This window comes from Staurois parvus, unplaced genomic scaffold (assembly GCF_062004578.1).
Source record: "Staurois parvus isolate SC_StPar_1 unplaced genomic scaffold, SC_StPar_1.0 ptg000636l, whole genome shotgun sequence".
Lineage (NCBI taxonomy): Eukaryota > Metazoa > Chordata > Amphibia > Anura > Ranidae > Staurois > Staurois parvus.
Window position 1 is genome coordinate 1,240,950 of NW_028318432.1, and position 24,776 is coordinate 1,265,725.

Here is a 24,776-nt window from a genome sequence, read left to right on the forward strand (position 1 = left end):
ATAATATGGATCACAAAGCATCAATTAAACCCTGAAAACAGAAACAGAATATGGGTATATTACCATCAATGAGGATCAAGAGGACTCCCGTCGACTTGAAATAGGATCAGGTCCTTGATGCTTGTTTAAAGATGCATATGGGGGTGGGAAGCCAGGTGGTCTCAATACGTAATTCCCAACACATATATTATGTATGTAGCAGGCCGTGAGTACCTGAGTCTACATACCCAATGAAGGGTTTCCAAAAATTACTCAATCTGAGAAAAATAAAGCGGTTTATATAGGATATGGCTTTGTCACAGCAAACAGTGCCTCAATAGGATTGCATATGTATATATATATATTTTTAATCCTCTGAAGAGGACTTCCAGAAAGTTCCCCGAAAAAATAGGGTAAATTAGGCACATATAACATACCCTCTTAACTCCATATATGCTCTATGAGTCTAAACAGCAGTGAGCTAAAATAACTTGCCACCGGTGGAAGATATATTCCCATAGGGGATCGCCGTTTGCGGACCGCTGTAATAGTAGCCTTATGGTAGTTTTCAGAGGGCCTTGTGCCTTCCTAGCAGGGAGCTGTGACACCGCCGTTCCTTCCCACCTCGTGGGCGCCGCACCCTATGAAGACTAGTGAAGTCATTACGTTGACGCGTTTCGTCCGCCAATCACCGCAGACTTCGTCAGAACTGGGAGGGGACTTCATTCCTTTGCCTTATATAGTGCACTAATTGCATACCAGCAAGTCTCCATGTCGCCCTCTTGTGTTCAAAAAATATCACTACATTCAAAAAATCAAAAGTGAATTAAAAAGCATGTATTTCAATTTTAAATTGACTGCTGGCAATAAAGAAGAGGGACCATACTAAAGTGAACCAGACCATCTTTGAAAAGGATAATAGAGAAAGGTAATCATTATAATTCAAGGGGTGGATCATCAAGACCCGGTTCAAGATCCTAATTTCAATATGATTCTAATTATTGTAAGAATTTAGTCTATAATAGGGAAAAGAGAGAGGGCCCCGGGGTTAGATTCATACTCTGTCCAGGTACGTCCATATTTCCTTCCCATACATAATAACTCAATGCAGGCTATAGCTCAAAGGATAATAAGGATTCCAAAAAACTCAGTTTAGAAAAACTCTAAAGTTGAGTTCTGTATTTAGTCCGTATGGGACAAGTGCACCCAGGGTATAAATCCAAAATTTTTCTTTTTGTAGGAGGACTTTGTCAAAGTCACCCCGTCGAGCTGAAATATTCAGCAGAAAGATCCCTTTCACTTTTAAGCCTTCTGTTTTCCCCCCATGTACTTCTCTAAAATGTTGTGCCAGTGGGTTTTCTTTCTCTCCCTTCCCTACGTTCCTATTCTCATTCCTAATATCTCTCAGATGTTCACCAATTCTAGTTCTGAGGTTCCTTTTCGTTTTTCCTATATACATCTTCTTGCATGGACATTCTATCATATATATTATTCTACTGCTAGAGCAATTAATGAAACTTCGTATCTGAAACACCTTGGATTTATCGTTATTAGAGAACTGATTAGACTTATGTACAAATGGACAAATTTGACAATGGCCACATGGGAACATACCACATAGGCCTGTCCTCCTAGTTAACCAATTCCTTTTTGGAGCCCTCTGAAACTCTGATTGTACTAGTATGTCATTAGGATTCCGAGCTCTTTTTGCTACCATTTGTGGGCTCTCACCTACCACTCTTGCTATCTGTGGATTTTGAGTTAGTAGGTGCCAGTGGGAGTCCAGGGCCTTCTTGACTTCCCCCCATTGTTGTCCAAATTTAGTTATGAATCTTATCGGTTGGTTTACCGAATTCGCTTCAATCTTTGGTCTAGATTTATTTATGAGCTCCTCTCTTGTTTTACCAAGAGCTCTTCTTTTCGCTCTTCTTAAGGTTCTATGTGAGTAGCCTCTCTCTCTAAATCTCTTATAGAGCTGAATAGATTCATTTCTATATTGGGCTTCTTCTGTACAATTCCTTCTTATTCTCTGAAACTGACCGATAGGTATTCCCTGTTTTAAGCTCCTAGGATGATAACTATTAGCATGTAAGAGTGTATTCGCCGCTGTTTCCTTCCTAAACGTTTTAGTAGCTAGTTTATTACCTTGTATTGAGATTGATAGATCCAAAAATGTTATTACCTCTCTATCTACTATATAAGTAAGTTTGATATTTCTATCATTCTCATTTAGGAATTCCATGAATTTTTCCAACTGGTCCATACCTCCATCCCAGACCATCAGGACATCATCAATATATCGTAGCCATTGTTTTGCATGTTGCTTATAGGGAGTGGAGGGATATACCCACTCCTCTTCCCATAGGCCTAGATGTAGACATGCAAATGCTGGGGCCCATGGTGCTCCCATGGAGGTACCGCATATTTGCTGGTAGAAAGAACGCAGAAACTGAAAACAGTTATGCGTCAGCATAAATTCCAGCAGGTCCAATATAAATTCATTCTGAGCCTCCATCTCAGGGAAGTGTGTCTCCAAAAAATAGGCCACAGCTCTCCGTCCCCAAATATGTGGGATGGAGGTATATAGTGATTCCACATCAATACCCACCAGAAGTGCACCCTTAGGTACTTTTACATTTAGAATTTTTTTCAGCACGTCTCCCGTATCCCTTACATAGGATCTAAGTCCCAAGACCAGATCCTTAATTAGGTCATCCACAAATCTACCTATTAATTCCAGCGGACCACCAATAGCAGATACTATGGGGCGTCCCGGTGGTTGAGTAGGATTTTTATGTATTTTTGGAGACACACTTCCCTGAGAAGTGTGCAAGTTATTTTAGCTCACTGCTGTTTAGACTCATAGAGCATATATGGAGTTAAGAGGGTATGTTATATGTGCCTAATTTACCCTATTTTTTCGGGGAACTTTCTGGAAGTCCTCTTCAGAGGATTAAAAATATATATATATACATATGCAATCCTATTGAGGCACTGTTTGCTGTGACAAAGCCATATCCTATATAAACCGCTTTATTTTTCTCAGATTGAGTAATTTTTGGAAACCCTTCATTGGGTATGTAGACTCAGGTACTCACGGCCTGCTACATACATAATATATGCGTTGGGAATTACGTATTGAGACCACCTGGCTTCCCACCCCCATATGCATCTTTAAACAAGCATCAAGGACCTGATCCTATTTCAAGTCGACGGGAGTCCTCTTGATCCTCATTGATGGTAATATACCCATATTCTGTTTCTGTTTTCAGGGTTTAATTGATGCTTTGTGATCCATATTATAATTTTTATATATATCCCCAGAATCATTTGGTACTGTGGACTTTTTTTCACTTGGGGTGGCCACCCAGGAAGTCTCCACAATTGAGAAGCGGGTATGACAGGCTTACAACTGAGAAGGTAATGAAGTGCTCACTGACCACTTTATAGGGAGGTTTGGTGGGGCCTAGCTGTGATTAGCTCCTACATCTTCATATATACTTATTTCTATTTTTATGTTCCAGTTTCCACGGGCCAGAAGGCTATTCTACACACCCTGGCTCATACTGAAAATATACTTACCGAATATATGGTTTATCCTGATACAAGCTGGAGATCTATGGAAACCTAGAACCAAAGCCACACCACTACCTTACATTGCCTTATATGGTACTCTATTTGCCAAAATGACCCAGTAATGAGGACGCCAAGTGCTTTTAAAATGATTTTATTTGTTTGATATGTACACCGTGCTCATGTTTAACCTCCCTATGATCCATGTGATCGAATAAAATACTGTTTGTAATCTTTGAACCCATATTACTCCGCGTGGATCATTTAATAACCTCCTTTCCTTGGGTAGGGGTGCTCTGGTCACACTACCATATTGTTTAGTATGCAATTCTTTTTGGGTTTATGGATCCACACTTACATGTTAAGTGAGTCGGAGATATGATTATGACACTAGTTATCAGTGTCATTATAGGTGGCTTTCTTTAGTCTATTTTTGTGGCAATGCACTTACACCTAATGGAAAACAAATATTAATCTATTGCTTTGCCAAACCAGTTGTATTTCATTAAACAAATACAAAAGGGCCCTTTGAAAATCTTTTGTTAATATTCTACTTCCAGACTTCCCCTGGGGTGGTAACTTAAAGAATACAATCTTGCTAAATTCATCTGTAATAGAACAGCAATACTATTAAACATGGACAAAATGTGCAGACTCCCTCTGTACAAGTTGATCTTTTTTTAGCTTTATGTCTTAACTAAAGCTAAACTCCAGGCTAAACCTATTTTTTTTTTCATTTTGGATAGAGGAAGGGAGGGTTATAACCCCTGTCAGCTTTTTTTTCACTGTTGGTGTCCTGTTGCAGAGATTTCCCTTCACTTCCTGTCCCCTAGCGAAAGCAGGAAGAGAGAGGATATCCTGAAAATTCAAGGAATTCTTTGGGGACCCCCAGGTCACCAGAAGTAGTGTCCCTATTGGAAGATTTACCTTCTATTACTTTTCTGGGAACAACCCAAAATGTGGGATTTTCTTTTACTTTCGCTTTTAATGATAATGGTAAACAGGACAAATAGAAAGGATGAATCTCCCTAATGGGGGCACAGACAGCAATAAAAACTGGCAGCATCCTAATTCCTTTCCACTCTATTCAAAACTAAAAAAAAAAGTTCTACCTTTAGAGCTTCAGCTTTTTTTATTAACAGACATGTCATACTTACTTGTTCTGTGCAATGGTTTTCTCCTCCACCTGCACTCCTGGCTCCTCCCCCTTGACCAGTGCCCCCAATAGCAAGCCACATGCTATGGGGGCACTGCTTGCTCCCGAGCCCCGCTCTATCCACCTATAAGACACATAGAGCCACAGCTTGACACCGCCCCCCCACCTTCTTCCTTTTCATTGGCTCACTGGCTGTGATTGACAGCAGTGGGAGCCAATGGCTCCCTCTGCTGTGTTTCGACCAATGAGAAGAGAGAGACCCAGGACAGCCAAGGCTCTTGTGCACATTTCTGGTTTGAGAGGGGGTTCTGGTGAGTATTAGGGGGTCTGTAGAAGGAGCCGCACACAGAAGGTTTCTTTTCTTTATGCATAGAATGCATGAAGGTAAAAAGCCTTCATCCTTTACAACCAATTTAATTACAGTTAAAGCTGAACGTCTAGGGTACCAAAAAAACAGTGTTATATGTACCTCTTCCACAGGCTCCTCCTCTTCATACGGCTGGTCTGCCGAGTCTGTTTCTCTTTGGCCCTCCATCTGTCACAGGCATGTCATCACATACAATACAGGATCAGCAGTCCTACATTGTCAGGGCCCGGCTGCAATGCGCAGAGTTAGGGGGAGGAGGAGATCGCTGGCTACCAGGGAAGCAAGGTTAGCACAAGTAAAACAGCTTTTTAATAATACCTTAGACAAATGAGAGCAATTAAATCCTAAAGTTTAGTTTTCAAATTTCCCCAGAGTTCAGTTTTAGGTTTCCTCCCCTCCTCTAGTCTGCGATTGGACAGTGAAAGGAGAAGCAGCAAACTGATGAGCTCATATCTCTGTCACTCTGCTCTCTTCTCCTATCAGGATGTCCCTTGTTAGAGCACAAGCACTACAGCACAACTGATTGGTTCCTTGTGAGGCTTCTTTCTCTCCCACTCTAAGCTCTGCTGTTCAAAGAATACAAGAGGCTGATAAAGTCAAATTCATGTCCATACACTGCTTGCATCTAAACAAATATATTTAATGATTTATTAATGATGTATTAATGAATGCAGAGCTGTGTTAATCTATCGTTTATTTGTAGCGCCCTCTGGTGTATATAATTGGTTAGTGTAGTTAGAGGCTTGCTAGAAGCTTGGGCTTAGTCGGATGGTAACTATAGGTCAGGCTGTAGGGCTCTACAGGTCAGTCCTCTAGTACCTCCCCCTGCTCTAGAAACCTAGAATAGGCAGAGGAGAGAAGGGGCTGATTTTCATATTTATGGCAGTCTGTCCAATCCTAGGAGGTCTGGCAGTGTGGCAAACCAGACCATAAATGTGAGAGAACCAGCAGGGGTGTCGGGTGGAAGATGGAGTGCTAAGAGGTGCTGCTGTGTAGCTTGGAAGGGGGTCCCAGACATGGAGGGTCTTGCTTCCAGGCTGGAGGCTGGAAGCTGGAGGAGGAAGCTGAAAGAGGGAGCTCTACTGCCCTGCAGTCCATCGGGGAAGGACAGCCTGCCAAGCTTGGATAGGAACCAGCCCACCTACAGAGGCCTGAAAGTAGTTCTATCCCCAACTGCAGGACAGTGTGAGTACCTCTACACCCCCAGAACCTAGAAGGGCGAGGTCTGCTGGATGAAAGTTCAAGGGACAGTTTATAGCTTACCCAATCCCTTGTCCTGGGATCAGATACCGTAGCCAGGTGGGCTGGTATTTTGAACACTTAAATGACTTAGAGCTCTTACAAGTTGAGAGTTCACTAAAATCCATTCAAGGGGACTCAGAGCTCCTGCAAGTTGCTGTGTTTTGCTAAAGAGACTGTTAGGGCCAGACCACAGTCATTCTTCTACCATTGTTGTAGCAATTTCTAGAGAAGGAAGTTGTCCTCAAATTGTTATTCCACAATCAAATTGGGCATCCCATAACCCCTTTACCCTATCCAAGTTAAATTCCCTAATAAAAAACAAAAAAAAAAAAGCCCATGGATTGTTTCTTGTTTCTGGATGTAAGTGGAAACTGCGTGTTGCCTGACTGTGTGGGAAGTAAAGGGGGACCTGAAACCAGTGGCTCTCAAGAGGGTAGCTCTTCATATACCTGCCAGCAATTTAGCTTTAAAGTGGCTCTAAAGGCTGACTGTTTTGTACTTTCATGTATTGTATGCGTGAAGGAAAAAACCTTCGGTGTGCAGCATCCCCCTAATACTTACCTGAGCCTGATCTCGATTCAGCAATGAGCACAAAAGCAGCTGCTCTCCCAGCTCTTTCTCTCCTCATTGGCTCAGACACAGCAGCAGGAGCCATTGGCTCCCCCTGCTGTCAGTCATAGCCAGTGAGGAAGAAGTGGATGGCAAGGCATGGGAGTTAGCATGTATGAGTTTCCCCCATAGCAAGTAACCTGCTATGGGGCACTGAGAATGGGGGAGGATTCCAGAGTGCCAGTGGAGAGCCCAAGAAGAGGAAGACTGGGGCTGCTCTGTGCAAAACCACTGCATAGAGAGGGTTAGTATAACATGTTTGTTGTTTTGGTTTTTTTAAACCTTTAGTATCACTTTAAATGTACATCACACTAGTATTTCTCTATTCATAGTAATGATAGGTGATTTTTTAGATGGCAGTTTATTGTTTCCATCATAATTAGAAGAAAAAAAATGAATTTCCTCCCAGGATATCTTGTTTTCTAGATACATTTTTTTAGTAAAAAAAAAGGGACCTATGTTTTGTCCAATCAGCCATTTATGAGACCTTTGTTAAGGAAAAAATTGGCAACAACCTGATTCCTTTTCCAAGAAATTACGCAGCTAGCCAATCAGAGCCAGCGTGCAGTGTCATCAGAATTGTCAGCTCGTCCACAAAGCCAGTAACAGCGGATAATAGAATTTAGCTTATGGAAGCAAAATCAGAAATGGGAGTTCCTGTTTGCTTTAATGTTCCATGTGACAGGATATTCCTTTATCATTTAGAAGCCACAACTTTCCCTGTGTGCTGCAGTCTTTCCAAAGTGAAGGACTGGACTGAGGCTCCAGCAAGTTTCTCTAGGACTTCCATAGCCGCAGTATTTAAATCAGCGCTGTTTTCTTAAACCCCAGGAAGAATAATGCAATATTTACAATGATTGCTTCCATTCTACTTATACTTCTGCATGCGATCCAGCCAACACTTCAGTTGGGTAAGTTATTAGTGAGTTTCTATGTTTCCATGTTTTTTTTGCATTCACAGCCGTGAAGCAATAGAATGGGCATATAGACAGGCTGTGTTCACCATGTAATATTTGTTTCTTTGAAATTTTAAACTCTCATTATCTAATGATACCTAACATCAGCTTAAATTATGAAATGTTGGTGATATCAGTACTTTTTAAATTATATTAATAAGTTGATTTTTATGTACGCGTTGGGGGAGATTTACTTAAACTGAAGCACTCAGAATCTGGTGCAGCTGTGCATAGTAGCCAATCAGCATTTAATTTCAACTTGTTCAATTAAGCATTGACAATAAAACCTGGAAGCTGATTAGTTGCCATGCATAACTGCACCAGATTTTGCACCATGAAGTTTTAGTAAATAACCCCTATTGCTTGCATTCATTGGTGTAATTAATAAGTCCACAATTTCTATTGGGTATAATTTTTTCTATATCTATAATGGGGTACCCTATTACATTAGCTCATAGTCTTCTCTAGTGACTCCTAACATCAGTTTGGCCAAGGCTCTGTAGAGGATGGAAAGACTGGAGCTTCCATTGCTAGTTTTAAAGTTGCAAGCTTCTGGGGTTCTTATATGATGGGTTTTGTGCATATGTGCTTCAGTATGTAAAATACTAATGGGTACAGCCAGCTTTTACACAGTATTTGCAAGCTTTAGGCAACTTTGGTAAAGTTTTTTGTTCTAAACATAAACTTCAATTTTAGATGTTAATTATGGTGTTGACTGGTTCTTTTAACAAGCTGCTAGCTAGCTTCAGCACACTTTTAACAAGCTTAGTCTGATGTCTGGTTGTTCAAAGTGACAGTCAGTCCTACCAATAGAATTTATGCTTAAAGTAAACCTGTGTCTCCAATATAATGGAAACAGAAGGCCATCCCTACCATGAAATGCTGGTTCCAAACAACTGGTCATATCTACCTCATAGAAGAGCTTTCGTATGAAGCCCAAAATTATCCTTCATTCCCCATAAGATATGGGCTTGTTGGTTCATTTAAATATATACTTCTTCCCTATGTTTAAAGACAATTGTTAACATTGGATGTTGGATGGATGTTGACATTGGATTTCAGATGTAATAGCTGGTCATATAGTTAGGATGTTTGCATTGACCTCCCCTATCGGAGACCTATTACCTATCCAGTCCTGACCCTACCTTCCCCTTTCCGTTACCTTCTCTAAATTTTCCCTACTTTCTATCCATTAGCCCCTTCTCTCTTCCCCCTTATACCAAAGAGTATTATTAGATCTGAAAGGCAGCTGTTTAAGGTTTTAAAACTCCATAAATAGGCAACTTATCTGAGTTGGAGTACTTTTCTATACTTCTAATTACAATGATACAGTTTTGTTTAACCCTTTTTTCTTGTTTAATTTTTATTTCTCAGCTTAATGTTGTACCTGAACAATAACCTTTTGTGACCTGTATACCTCTACTTTGTAGTCCAAGCTCGTTTTTCAATAAAAATGTATTAAACAAAAAAAAGTGTTCAGATCATACCCACTAAAGTATTTACTTTTACTGAACAAGCAGTAAAAGCACTTAAGACAAAGCCCCTATTAAACAGTAAAACAATTAATTTTCAAAATTTCACAACACATGCATTATAATCTTAGCTTTGTTTAAGACAGTATATCTTGGCAGACTGCCATAGCTACTGCAAACAACCAGCAAATCTTTCTAAATTGTTAGAAATCAACAGAAATCTTCTTCAGAAGTGTTATGATCTTTGAGAATGAATTATTTCATAATACATGTCATTAGAGAGGTAAGTGAGGGCTTGTATTAATGATATTTTACTGCTTGTTAAGAATATGAAAATAACTCAATGTACATAGTTTGGATCTAGATGTGCTTTTAACTCACCAATTGAGCTGAATTGGGTTTTAAAGGATTCAACAAAAATCTAAAGCTTGCAAAAGCTTAAGTAGGGTACACACTATAAGAAAATAGGACAAGCGATCGTCTGGTTTTCCTTGATTGTTTGCAGCATGTCGTACCCAAGGATGGAACTAATTGTATGAAAATTCTCAAACGACAATGGCGTTTTTTTTCTTTGACATAGAAATGTTCTATGCAGATTATACAGTATTGTTGTTTATTGTTTCTGATCATGTGTAGTGTTTCCTATCTGATTTTCTCATATGAAAACTGTACACATTTAACGAAAATCATTAGTTCTGTTCATGTATGAGAAAAATTGTGGAGTTTGTCCCTTTGAAAATTTTCATTTGAACGGTCTGAATCTGCTGTCAAAAGTTGTGTACACACTATCATAAAATCGTGCAACTTTTCCTCGTATGGAAATATCACCCAAATTTCTTACAGTGTATATCCTACTTTACTGTAAACATTGCTCTTATACAAACTAATGCCCATATGAATAAGACCTTAAGTTAGGTTCACATCTTTGCAGTGCTTTTTGCTGTGTGGTGCGGTTTGCGTTTTTGCACATGCGTTTTTGTTTCATTATTCATTTTTTCTTGTCGCTAGGCAGATTAAAACGCAAAATTCAGCAAAAACACACTACATGGTTTTCTGCAGCATCTCTATTGAAGTCTAATAGAACCCAAAACGCAACATTTTGCATTTAAAAAACTTCCTGCCCTTTTCCAAAAAATGCACTGGGTGAAAATGCGAAGATGTGAACGTGTCCCATAGGAAATCATGTTAAATGGAATGTAGTGCGTATCTGCAAAATGCAAAATGCTACGGAAAACGCTTAGGTGTGAACCTAGACTTAGCTAGTCTCAGATGTGGCAAATATGCATGGCGGGACATCCAGCTGCAAGCTGCATAATTATTCAAGATCAGTGACTCTGTAGGGATAGGCAAGGTTTTTTAAAAACCATGCTGGCTATGGCCAGGGACGGACTGACAACTCATGGGGCCCCCGGGCAATAGGGGATCATGGGGCCCCTGTGTCCTTGCCCAAACTCAAAAATGCCTATGAAAAAGGTACCAGGGGCATCTCATGGGGTCCCCTACTGACCTCGGGCCCTCGGGCAGTGCCCGGGTTTCCACATGGTCAGTCCGCCCCTGGTTATGGCAGATACCATATATTTATCCTGACATGTTGCCTTTATCATATAGATATCTGGCTGTAAGGAAATACTTTTATACTGGTTAGGAACCTTTGTGTGACCATATGGTAAGGGTATGTAACCAGTGGGTCATGAATGCAAATTATGTCTCAGATGTTTTAGAGTCTCCAAATTATCACATATGCTTTGTTAGTCAACTGACAAAGCTGGTCCTAAAGCACTGTGTGTCACTATTGTTCAGTCTTGCTGGTGGTATGTACCTACAAGAATAATCTCTAAAATATTAGCACTCTAGTGGTTTACTTTTTAATTGAAGTGCTCATTTATTAAGCTATTAATTTTCTGAAAACATGGGTTTGCGAGACCTTATGACGTTCCATAGAATATTTTCTATACACATGGGATTAATGTGCCATAGGGGAAGAGAGTGTTCACTCAGCAAAGCAAATTATAGTAAATAAGGTGAGCCTATGTTCACTTTGAATACCCAATCATGTGCAAGGGAAACGTAAAAAAAATAGATTTTTGCTAGTACATGATTAGATGATTAACGGGAATTCAGTTTTACCATATTTATTAAGGTCCGTAAACTTGCTCTTTTCTCTCTACTCCTTTAGTAAAACAGCCCAACTGATTGTGGTGGCCCCCGAACAATGTCATATTGACATACTGGAACACATCTTGAGTCAAAAAACACTGTCCTATTGGCTCCATTGTTTGGGGGGGAGGTGGTGATATATTTCAACACTCTAAAACATATACATTGTAATTTTTATATTTATAATTTCTAACTTTAACACTTTATCTTTTAACATTGACTGATAACCATTTATCCCAAAATCTTTAACACTGGGCTCTTTTTCACAGCTTGCGGGTTATTATTTTATTGCTCCCAAAAACTTGCTCCATTGAAACCATGCAGCTATATACAGTACTATACCAGTTCAGTTCACACAAGCACAACGCTTGCAGTATTTTCCCTACCATCTAAAATGTTCTTTGTTATGAACAAAAATTAATTTCAAAAACATTATTGCATGGATCAGCTGAATTTACAGTGAACATATATTTTCCCTTTTGTCTGTTGGTTCATTAAAATGATCATACAGGTGACTGCTGCTTTAAGGATCAGACCACTCATACAGTAAGTGGTATGTTTGTTAGCAAGCTGGATTAGCTGCTGGTTCCTGCCAAGTGGCCAGGGGTTCCACCCAGCTTCTTTTTGGGATAGGGATAGGGTATGTACATACCTGCTCTTGAGAGGTTACTCTGCCATTTTGTGTGTGAGACCTACTCCCGTCAAAGTACTCACAATTTAAGCCCCACCTTCTTAAATAATGTCCACATAGAGTGCTGCTTTAATGATTTACTGAAGAACTTTAAAGACAATACTTGGCACACATCATCTCAACTTCACATCTTCATCATTACAGTGCATCTCAGTGCTACAAACTTGAACTAATAAAGTCCAGCCATCTTGCCAAATGCTTTGTCAGGAGTCCCCCCAGTGGGTCCTCACATCTACTTCTACTTCCCAGGCTTAGGCCTTGTAGGCCCACCACTCTTCCTGGCTACAAACCTGCATGCTATAAGTTAGAAGTAATCAGGTTCCATCCAGCTTCTGCCCAGCCCCCCCACACACACATCAAAATATAAGGGGCATCGTGCTCCATCCACTAACATCATCAGAGGAGTGGCCTCTCTCAATGGGGTACTACCACATGCGCACCTGTGAAGGCTGGTGGGCTAAGCCTGGACCCTTTATATGTCTTAGATCTTCCAATAGAGAGATTTCCCTGCCATAATTTCTGATTCTGTTTCTGTACACAGAGAGCTCAAAAATAATGAGTTACATAAAACCATCCAACTTCGTCAAAGGAGCTTAAAGGGTCAAATAATTTTGACAGACTGCTAATGCTTTTCTAACTATAAGCAGGGTTTTCAGCAATCGGGCACTGCTCAAAGTCCACCTCTAATGCATGGGTGCAGTGGATGTTCTGAAGCTCACCCACCTTCCATGCTCATATCAATGTTAAGAAAAAGAGCATAGCTGCACATATAGATCTCCATAATCTCAATCCCTCTTTATTGTATGAGACAGTACATGGACCCAACCAGCATTCTCACTCCCTGGCATGTACAGTCTGGTACAATAAAGTTAAACTGAGATGCTGAAAATCCCAGGGTGTGGCTGTTTTTTTTCTACTACTGATCAGAAACATGGCCTTTTTTTTCCTCTGTGCACACTTGATGCAGCTAACCATTCTGCTATGGTTGGTTGGTTTCTATATTTTACAGCTATGTTACACTGCATGGCTCTGTATTCAATGCCAGGATCCCACCTGTATGGTACATGGTGCATTATGCATGCATGTTAATATGCGTAGTATTAAGGCAGACCTTTTACTGTGATGTGAAAAGTATTTGCCCCCTTCCTGATTTTTATTTTGCATATTTGCCACACTTAAATGATTCTGATCATCAAACAAATTTCAATATTACACAGAGATAACCAGGGTAAATACAAAATGCAGTTTTTAAATATTGATTGTATTTATTAAGAGAAAAAAGCTGTCCAAGCCTGCCCAGCCCTATGTGAAAAAGTAATTGCCCCCTAAACCTAGTAACTGGCTGTACCACCCTTAACGGCAACAACCACAATCAAGCATTTGCGATAACTTGCAACACGTTTTTCACATCTCTGTGGAGGAATTTTGGCCTACTCTTTGCAGAATTGTTTTAATTCAGCCACATTGTAGGGTTTTTTTACAGCTTCCTAGCTCTCAGTGGAAATCTTTCCAATACAGTAAGGGCTTAGGCTTTGGGCTTGTGTCAATGGCATTAGTGTGAGACGCTTCTAACACCATTTAGAATTCATTAAAAATCAAACACAAGTGCACTATCTCCTCTCACTTACCAAATATACAACCATTCAATAGGTTAGATTATAGTGCAATCAATAAATATATTCACATGAACATTATATCAAATACCAAATAGAAATGTGCTAAAAATGCAAGGAACAAAAAACTATGAAAATTCATGTAAAAAAAGTCCCAGATCCACATTCCCCATGTGAGTTAGTGAAAATATAGGAAAGCACCCAAGCACCCAAACAAAGAAGCTGTGTCACACCACCATAAAGGGTTTTGAAGCTCCTTACCAAATAGTTGGATCCCACAAAGAAATCGTATAGCACTTTTGCTTCCAAAAAAGCTTTTTGTTTCCAAAAAAGATCTGTAAAATGTTTCCAAAAAAAAAGAAAGAGGAGAGCACAGAAGGATTCTTACAGATATTTTTTGGAAACATTTAACATATGAGCACTATCCCACCAATCCTGGAAGGATTAAAAGTTTATTTACCTAAATTTATTTAGGCAAATATTAAGGTGAGCGCATACTGAGACCACACGGCACCTGGAGAGAGGGAATAAGGAGATCACCTGCACATTGCACATATTTGATAAAAGACTTTATTTATGCACTTTATTGATTGCATTTGCACATTTCTTAATGAATTTGCACATATTTTGATTAATCACATATGATATGTATTGGCACTGATTATGGTGATAATACATTTGTATTTGCACATTTTGCACATTGATTTATGAATTTGCACATATATTGATTGATCACATATGATATGAATTAGCATAGATTATGGTTTTGATTTATTTATATTCATTTTTTAATTTTTAATTTATAAGTCACAGCAATTTATTTGGTCACATTTTTATGTATGTATCAGCTTACACATATGTAAGCGTGAGAGATTTCAGAATTAAGGATTCAAAATAGGAGCGCGGCACTATAAATATATATATAAAAACATATAGGGGACTCCCATAGTGTAATACCATAAAAACAGACTCTTTAATGGAAGAAGATTATATCCTTCTATCCATGATTCACTACATGAATCATGCACTTCATGACAGTTAAAAGTACATACAGTTTCCCGGGAACTTTGATGGTAATATCTGTACTCTTAACTGTCATGAAGGGGAACTTCAGCTATGCTGTCTGTACTTTTAACTGCCATGAAAGGGAACTCCAGTTTCGGTAAATTCCCCTCATTGTATATGAGTCTTTTTTCAACCGAATTTACTATGAATAGCTGTTTTATGTGCACATAAAAAGGGTGCAGCCTCAAAGGTTTTCATGTATTACTTCCATGGTGCAGGATTTCTATACATACTGTAGCTCTAAGCCAGAACAACTGAATTTAATATTTACCTTAGATGTTTGTGACATCTATACAATCTATAGTAGTAGAGATCCACAGTTGCAGTGGATTTTTGGTATAAACTGAGTGGTTATACTTATGATAAAAGTATATATATTATGAATATATTGTTTATAATTGCATCACGAATGGTACACCTTGACAGAGAACCATTGTAGTCCCCTAGCATGGTTTAAAGCCCAACTCTGAAAAAACTTTAAATGATCCCTTGCAGCGGGGTCACACCTGCAATGCAAAGACTCTTTTTGTCCAGTGGGAGAGAAGAAACACCTTTACTTATCTGATCCTCTGCTCGCTTTCGCTGTGGACTGTCCCTCGCATCAACATGTCCAATGCATGGCTAGGGACCCTGATCTCATCAGGATCCTAGATGACTAAGGCATAGAGAAGAAGATACTGCAGGAACTGGTCTAGCAGTGAGGAGGAACAGAGGATCAGGTAAGTAAGTAAGTTTTGTTTTCGCTAGACCTACACGAGCACTGCAAGGGATACATTTTTTAGTTGCCCAAAGTTGGACTTTAAATTTAATTTTTCTTTATCAAGATTTGATACCCTGGGGCTCCATGACTTATACAAGATGGTAATAGGGACCTTGTAGTCAAAATCTTTTTTGGTTAGCAGCTTATATAAATCTTTTTTTTTCTTTTCAGAATCGGACACATTTTTAATCTACAATGAAGACCACAAGAAATGTTTACAAGCTCAGAACAACGTAATTGTGGTGGCTCCCTGTAAAGAGAACAGTAAAGCACAGAAATTCCGCTGGATCTCTAAGCACCAGCTGATAAACGTGCAAGAGTCGCGGTGCTTGGGGGTGTCTGCGAAACAAGACGCAAGCTCGGTTACCTTGTTTTCATGTGATGGAGTTAGTGAGCTCCAGAAATGGGAGTGTAAAAATGACACTTTGTTCGGGATCATAGGGGACAGCCTTCATTTGAACTATGGCAATGCAAAAGAAAAAGTGATTATTTATAAAGGAACAGGAAGCTGGAGCCGATGGAAGGTCTACGGAACTCCCGATGACCTGTGTATTAAAGCCTATGAAGGTGAGGTGTTCCATTAAAGTACCTTGTCCTGAGAGATACAGTATATTGGTATTGTTATTGCTGAACTCATTCTAAAAATGCTAGTTGTCTGGCTGTTGTGCGGATCCTTAGCTTTAGTTCTTCCTATGGGCTTCCTACAGTTAGATTCAAAACTATCTTGGAAGTGTGAATGTGATTGATGATACGAAAGAAAGCTTTCCAGTTACACATCATTAACTTCAAGAATTACATTCTCAGTGACCATGTCAGGTCTTTTCTGGATTCTTACTGCAGGGTTAAAGAGGACACAGATTAGGCTAAATTTCAATGTCAGCTGAGTAGCATTTAAAGCTCTGACCGATTTTACTTGTTTAATATTGCTCTTTAAATGAGAAGAGCTGGAATATAACAAAACAAACATACATACTTACCAACCTGCTGCAGCTGTCCCTTGCCAACTCTGAGCCTGAGTGATCACTTGACCACTGATCACTCAGTTCTTTGATCCGCTCTGTGCTCTGCCCCTCCAGTGCTCACTTGAGCGCCTGGCGGGAGAGAGAATGTGAGGAGCTGGGTCAGGCTCTCTGCGGCACACTAGGCAGGTCATGTGAAATCAGCATTAAGGTATAACTCCAAACTTCGAAGTGAGCAGCATTCAGAACACAGTTAACCCTCTAGAAACCCATGGCTAACCTGTTACACTGTTAACACTAAGCACTCCAGACACTACAAAAGATAGAGAACGCCACTTCCCAAGGAATGCACTTAGCATTTAGGATCCGTTACTGCAGAGCCTGTACTGGCATACACCAACCCAGAAGTCACTATCACCTCAATCTCAGTGACATGTCCACATTTACTAATGGATACAGAAAATTAACTCCACTCCGTAATTGCGTGCTTGCTTTCTCTCTCTCTCAGGGGCCCCTCTACATCTCTTCCGTGACTCCCAGGCTAGGTCCCTAGGTACGCTGTGCCATGGGTCTGGTCCCAGTATGTGGGGAACTGGCCTCTAGTAGCCTCTGTAGCCTGTGTTAGACAGCAACCTACATGCTGGACTAAAATGTACCATATCTCCTCTAGCTTACAGTCCCCTTGTTACAAGCCCTGTTCTTTTGATACACCATGGAATGCACCACTTAAAGAGACTTCAGACCAGGCACTAAACAGTTAACAGAAACTTTACTGAAGTAGTGCAGAACATACAGGAACAGTCCTTAAAAAGCAGCTTCTCACACAAACCTGTACAGGGGTGCTTTAATGCCCAATGGGTAACCATACCTGATAGCAGCAAGTCCATAAACAGTCCCTCCAAGACAAGAGTCCATTACTGGCAAAAGAGTTCATAGAGTCCATTTAAAAATGATCCTTAAAGGCAGTAGGTCCAAGGTTGGTAATTAAGAGTCCTTAGGTTACCAATCCCTCAGGAAACCTTGGCTGCCCCCCACCCCACTGAACAGCATAACAGCCTACATTTTGGCAGTATTTCAACAGCATATGGGATGACCTGTAGGGGGCAGTGAATCCCATGATTTGGTGGCAAAACCTGGTCAGTAACGTTAACCCCTTCCTCTTTGATCCATCCAGCTAGTAGGTCATCCTGAGGACAAAGTGCACACAACAACATTGAAACAGTTTTAATGAAAGACAACAGACTTAAGTCTGGGTTCACACTGATGCGGTCCGAAATTTGCAGCGTTTTCTGTGCGAATTCCGCACTGCATCAGAATTGCACCACGTTCATATGAACCGCTGTGGGTGTGTATGTTAAGTTAACAACACCCAGAAATCAGCCCTCAAAACGAGGTGCGATGTGCAGAATCGGGTCGCATAGGTGTGAATACTCATGTGATCCGATTCTAGTGCGGACCAAAAAAAGGGTCCTGCACCGTTTTGGTATTGGTGCGGTGCGATTAGAGCCATACAAAATGTATTGCTCCAATTGTACCGCACACAAATCGCATGTCAGTTGCACAGGAATGCGGTGCGGTTCCTGTGCAAAGCACATACGATGTACCACACCACATATATGTGAACCCTGGCTGACTCAGATAACTGAAGGCAAATGAGTCAAATATTAACCCCTTGGAAACACCTGCTTACAAGTGCACTCCTGTGACTCACATGGCAAGTATGGGCAAAAGTGCTTTGGCCAGACTTCTCTTTTAAGCTGCATTGCTATATCTCATATTGTAAAAAGATTATTGGGTAGATTTACTAAAACTAGTGCACACAGAATCTGGGGATGCTGTGCATGGTAAGCAATCAGCTTCTAACTTCAGCTTGTTCACTTTGGCAATACAGCCTGGAAACTGACTGGTATCTATGCAGAGCTGCACCAGATTTTGCACTCTCCAATTTAACCCCTTGACGCCGACCATACGCAAATATGTTGCCTCTTGGCGACTCGGTCTTGACGCTGAGAGGCCGCATATTTGCGCACCACTGTGCTGAGAGCGCGCGCCCTGCGCTCTCCCAGCACATATGTTGGTGTCTCATGGAAAGGTCCCGATCTCCCCTTGCGATCAGGACCTCTTCCGATCATGTGACCACTGTGACGGCGATTCACGGCTGTCACATGACCCTAAAACCACGCCCCACCTCCCGGCATCTGAAACCCCTTAAAGGGCCAAGAGGTGCCGGCATGAAGACGTTAATAAATAACCCCCTATGCATAATCTTCACAGCCATGTTTTACAGTGCTATCCCATATACAATTTAATTAAAACTAAAGACTAGATAGTATTTATTTTATACTTACATAGTTATTAGTTCTATGGGTAGGATCTACAAATGAAACAAACCTCACTAAAGTGCAATAAAGGATTTACATAGCGAAGTCTGGTTCAATGCCATTATCTTTCACTTGTTTCTGAAACTATTGTACAATAATGAGTGGAACTTGCCCCCAGAGGTTTGAAGTGAGCAAGTGTAGACCCACCTGAAGTGGTTAATGGCTGTCTTATTACATCAAGAAGTTAGTACAGCTTCTAACATTAAAAACTAATATTAAAACAAGTCTAGCCAGCTAACTAATAAGGTTGGATGCACTGGATCAAATAGAGGCAGTCCTCGGGTTACAAACAAGACAGGCTCTGTAGCTTTGTTATTAGGTCAAGTTTGTATGTAAGTCAGAACAGTACATTGTTTAAGTGTAACTCCAGCCAAAAAATGACAGGATACAGACAGCAGTAAAAACCTCGCAGTGGCTCTAACCCCACACCATACAGTACCAGGGGCGGACTGACCATTTGTAAACTCGGGCACTGCCCGAGGGCCCGGGGTCAGTAGGGGGCCCCTTGAGAGTCCCCTGGTACCTTTTTCATAGGCTTTTTTGAGTTTGGGCAAGGATACAGGGGCCCCATGATCCCCTATTGCCCAGGGGCCCCGTGAGTTGTCAGTCCGCCCCTGTACAGTACTGTACTATCCAAAACTAATACATAAATGCAACCTTTAACAATCTAGGGAGGGGATGGGGCTGGTATTATAGACTAACTATCTGATTCTGCTGCTGGAGTCAGTTTCTTGATGTAGGCATCAAGGGAGGTTTGCACAGAGCTTTTCTTTTTCTCATCATAAATAGCCTTGTAGAAGCTTAGGCCTTCGGTAATTGTACGGTAAACTATGGTGAACTTCTCCTCTAACTTTGCCAATCCTGGTTCAATCAGATGAAAAGCATTAAGCTAACTGTTTTGTAGAAAACTTTTAAAATTTTGGAGTTTCTGGGCCTATTTTTTTTTTCCTAAATGCTATCATCTGCTGCTCTAGTTCCATAAGGTCTTCATTGGTTAGTTCTTTGCCATGGGCATCCAGTAACTGTGATATAATTTTCATTGATGTCCAACTGCAGTTGATTACCAAAAGCAACCACAGCTTGCCTGGTTTCGTCGATTTCATCCTTTGTAAACACCAGAAATTTTTGTGTGAATTGGGGGAACAATTTGTTTCAAACTCTCATATTTTTTCTCTTTCACTTCATCCCAAGCATCAGCAATATTTTTTAATTTCATGATTGCATAACAAATGTTATAATTCTTCCAGTATTCTCTTAAGGTCATCTCATCCTTTTGGGTAGCCCTGACAGAATGTCCTCTGTAAATAATAGGCCTTAAAGGAGGCTCCCTGATCCATTGGCTGAAGTAGTGATGTGGTGTTGGGGGATACAAATACCACCTTTACGTTGGGGTGCATGTCACCTAAAGTGTTTGGATGTCCAGGAGCATTGTCAAGGAAGGAGAAGGAGAATTTTGAAGGAAATGTTTTAGCCCAAGCAATAATGTTCAACAGCAGGGACAAAATGGTTCAAAAACCATTCTTCAAAGACCGAAACTGTAACCCAAGCATTTGAATTTGTCCTCCAAATAACAGGAAGAGATGCTTTAGTGACATTACATAGTGCCCTCAGATTGAAGAAGTGATGCACTAGCAAAGGTTTGAGTTTTAAATCCCCAGATGCATTACCCCCAAGTAATGTAGTCAGCCTGTCCTTTGATGCCTTGTGTACTGGTGCACTTTTTTCCTCTTTGAAATATAGGTTCTCTTAGGCATTTTTTTCCAAAACAAGCCAGTTTCGTCTACATTAAAAATTTGTTCTGGCAAATAACCTCCATCATCAATAATATCTTCCAATATCTTGGGAAAAATCACTTGCAGCACTTGCATCGGCACTCACTGCTTCACCTTGAACTTTAATTCTATGCAAATTAGCTCCTTCTTTAAAGCGATTGAACCAACCCCTACTTGCAACAAATTCTTCATTGCAATCACCTTCACTTTCTGGACGAGCAGCTTTTAAATCTTTGAAAAGGCTTCGAGCCTTTTCTTGAACTAAAGAAAGGCATATTACGCTGATTTTTGTCTTCTATCCAAACTGTTAACAGCCTTTACATCTCAATAATTAACCACTTGCCTACTGGGCACTTACACCCCCTTCCTTACCAGGCCAATTTTCAGTTTTCAGCTCTGTTGCACTTTGAATGACAAGTGCGCGGTCGTGCAACATTGTACTCATATGAACTTTTTATAATTTTTTTCTCACAAATAGAGCTTTCTTTTGGTGGTATTTACTCACCACTGGGTGTTTTATTTTTTGCGCTATAAACAAAAAAAGCAAAAAATGTGAAGAAAACATTTTTTTGTTTCTTTTATAAAATCTTGCAAACAGGTAATTTTTCTCCTTCCCTGAGGTGCGTTGATGAGGCTGCACTGACAGGCAGCACTGATGGGCACTGATAGGCACTGATAGGCAGCACTGATGAGCACTGATAGACAGCACTGATGGGCACTGATAGGCGGCACTAATGAGGTAGCACTGATAGGCAGCACTGATAGGTGGCACTGATAGGTGGCACTGATGAGCTGGCACTGATGATGGGTACTGATAGTCGGCACTGATAGGTGGCACTGATAGGTGGCACTGATAGGCGGCACTAACTGGCGGCACTGCTGGGCACTGACTGGCGGCACTGCTGGGTGCCACTGACTGGCGGCACTGCTGGGCTTCACTGCTGGGCACTGGTGGGTGACACTGGTGGGCACTACTGGGCACAGGTGGGTGGCACTGCGGGGCACAGGTGGGCTGCACTGCTGGTCACTTGTGGGCAGAACTGGTGGGTGGCACTGCTGGGCACCGATCATCAGGGCACTGATCATCAGTGCCCTGATGATCAGTGCCGATCCCTGCTCTGACAGCGTGAGGAAAGTGCAGCCAAGAATTGGCAACTGCATTTCCCAGTGATCAGCGTGTCATTGGGCACAGCTGATCACGTGGTAAAAGGCCACTGTGATTGGCCTTTTAGCACAACACATGATCAGCTGTGTCCGTAGGACACAGCAATCGTATAGATCGCCGGGTGCGCGCCCCTGGGAGTAAGCGCAGGAGAGCGCGTTCTGGGAGGATGTCATATGACGGCCTCCCAGGACTGGCTGGCTGCAGTGTAGCCGTCATTTGGCTACCTGCGGTCGGCAACTGGTTAAACCACTGCGTTGCTTGGTAATAATCGTAGCATTCATTGGGGTATGGCCTTTCACATGTTCCATTATTCTACCTTTTATCTTTAAAAAATGGTTGCAATTGTTGACTGACTGTAGCCAAATGCTCTGACAATAGATGATGGACTTTCACCTTTCTCTGATTTCTTTATTATATCTACTTTATTTTCCATGGTGATCATTTTTCTTTTCTTTGCTGTATCACCAACACTTGTATCAGATTTGTTTTTTGGAGGCATCACTGCAGGGTGAAGACAAAAAACGTGGAGTGCACTCTAGAATTGAACAACAAAAAGAAAGAAAAGAAAGAAAGTTTAGCAGCTAGCCAATATATTACCAATTTATTCAAATAAAACTGCTGCTGTACTGTCTAAAAACACTAATTGAGGTGGCAAGATATAAGGCTCATCATTTGGATTTGCCCACTTGTTGTGCATCCTCAGCCTGCAGAAGCAGCAGGGGTCCCCAACCCTCAAAGCTGTCCAGCAGCATGGGACCAAGCAGCATGAATGACAAAAAAGGCTTTACTGACTAAATACTGTATAAACAGTACAAAAACAGATGGTATTGAATGGGAGCTCCACGTAGGCAGCTGATATGAGCTCATGCTGGAACATGGATGGATTTACACTATACTGTACAGTAACATTATAGAAGTTACAGGTGCAAAGACAAGGCATACTCCAAATAGTAGTGGGCACTGAGTAATGTAATAAATCTCACCAGCTTCTTCAGGTTCCAGGAGCTTCTGGCTGTACAGTGATGTGGGATGTTCCAGGAGCTTCTGGGCGTGCTGTGATGTGGGATGTTCTAGGCGCTGGTGAGCATGCAGTGCACAGTACTGTATGGTAGCCGGCAAGATGGATGCTCAGCAGTATCCATAACCAATGTGGAGCGCAGGTGGCCGGCCGGCAGTGACGTCATGCTGCCTCCATTCTTAAGTGGGAGTCTTTCGTAACTTGGATGTCTGTAACTCAGGGACGGCCAGTAGAAGAAATATTTAAAATATTTTTTAGGATGTTCAATTAATTAAATACCGTGAAGTCAATATCAATTCCGGGACTCAAGTGGATAGTGTTTCTCAAGAATGATTTGTCATCTAATTGTTTTTTCAGCCTTCACAATGGCATGTTAATACTTTCTGTGAGTGTAGCTAGCTACCTTATTGCTAGTCATCCTCCTCTTTTCTCTTCAGATTTTTCAAGTGTAAATTTGTTTTCCAATGAGTTGGTTATTTTAATATATCCAAAATAAGACAGCTTCAGTTTAGTTGTATGGGCTTGATTTTTTTTAAAGGATTCATGTGTTTGTTTTCCTTACTACCAATAATATTCTTGAATTCTTCTCCAACACCAAAGTTCAAAGGCATCAGTATGTAGCAAGGTACTGTACATCCTCTGTTAGCTAGGTCTTCCTGTTTTAGTGCTGTAGCCCCTGTCCATCAGGGAGGTAGGAACAGGGTATTTAAGGGAGGTATGGTAGATGTGTTGGGATTATTGGTAGAGCAGGAGAACCAAAGAAGGCAGAATGTAGGGACAGGAGAGTTCATCAGGCTCTTAGATGGGAATATAGAGGAAAACTACTAACAGATGAGAGTTTGGTCAAATTGTGAGCACCCCTCTTGTGATGCCAGACAATGGAACACGTTATTCACAAGTTTAAAATTTGCAGCAACTTGTTAACTTATGCAAAAGAAGTCAATAAATGTTTTAAGTCGAATATGATGTGTTTGATGAAGACTAGCAGCATGAGTAAGCAAAGTTCGGCTTGGCAGGAATTCGGATGCAGAGGTAAGGTAATGTATTGAGCTGAAGTAACAATACAGTGCTGGACTGTTTGGATAATCCTCCTATAAAAATGTCCATGCAGCCAATACCTGGAGAACATTTACATGCCAGTCAGTTTTGGTTGAGAATGAGTGGTGTCCTAGAGTAGGAGGGTCCACCAACCTAGTGGTGGAAAGAAGATTCCCTAGGGTGCATGTGCCCAGTGACCTGGGCCCCCATGTCAAGAGGATGTCCCTCTAGATGTGCAAACACATCTACTTATCACTACTGTATCCTTAATGAGTTCAGTGCAATGGTAATGGGCCCCACTGTGTACACATTTCACATTGGCATAGATAAAAACTTGCTGGAAGTAACCCGGCAATGCCTGATTTTGGATCCTGTTACTTGTCATTGTCAATATCAATTACATCCCTTGGATGATCTGTAAAGCATGCATGTGTGACTTTTTTAATTAGTTGTGCATCCTTCTCTGACTTGCCACTGTGGAGGGAATAGGGAGTGACAAACTACACAGGCGCCAGCCAACTGAAGTTGAGATAAGATGTGGGGCACAGTGACCTTACAGCTGAAACAGAGGACTCATAACCAGCAGCAGAGGAGATTACTTGTCAGCCGCGGCAACCAGGCCCCTAGTAATCGGAGAAACGCCTAAAGCCTCAATAAACCTTCCTCATCCTCCGCCTCACTGTCTTCTTCCATTGAGAATACTCAGCAAAATACTGCCTGGAAAAACCTGTCTAATCCATGGGATGTTTTCAGCCCAAAGGTCAGAGTAGGGGTAGAGGTCCGAGTAGCTGTGGGAGTTGGGG

General features: G+C 41.1%; 1 protein-coding gene across 1 annotated transcript in view; it reads left to right on the plus strand.

The window, feature by feature from the left end:
* Positions 1-7,669: 7,669 nt before the first annotated feature.
* Positions 7,670-24,776, plus strand: part of LOC149449092 (macrophage mannose receptor 1-like) — a 155,581-nt gene continuing 138,474 nt past the window's right edge. Inside the window, exons 1-2 of the mRNA XM_089693714.1 lie at positions 7,670-7,837; positions 15,812-16,207. Coding sequence (XP_089549840.1) covers positions 7,780-7,837; positions 15,812-16,207 — 454 coding nt within the window. The 5' untranslated portion in view covers positions 7,670-7,779. The remainder of the gene's footprint in view (positions 7,838-15,811; positions 16,208-24,776) is intronic.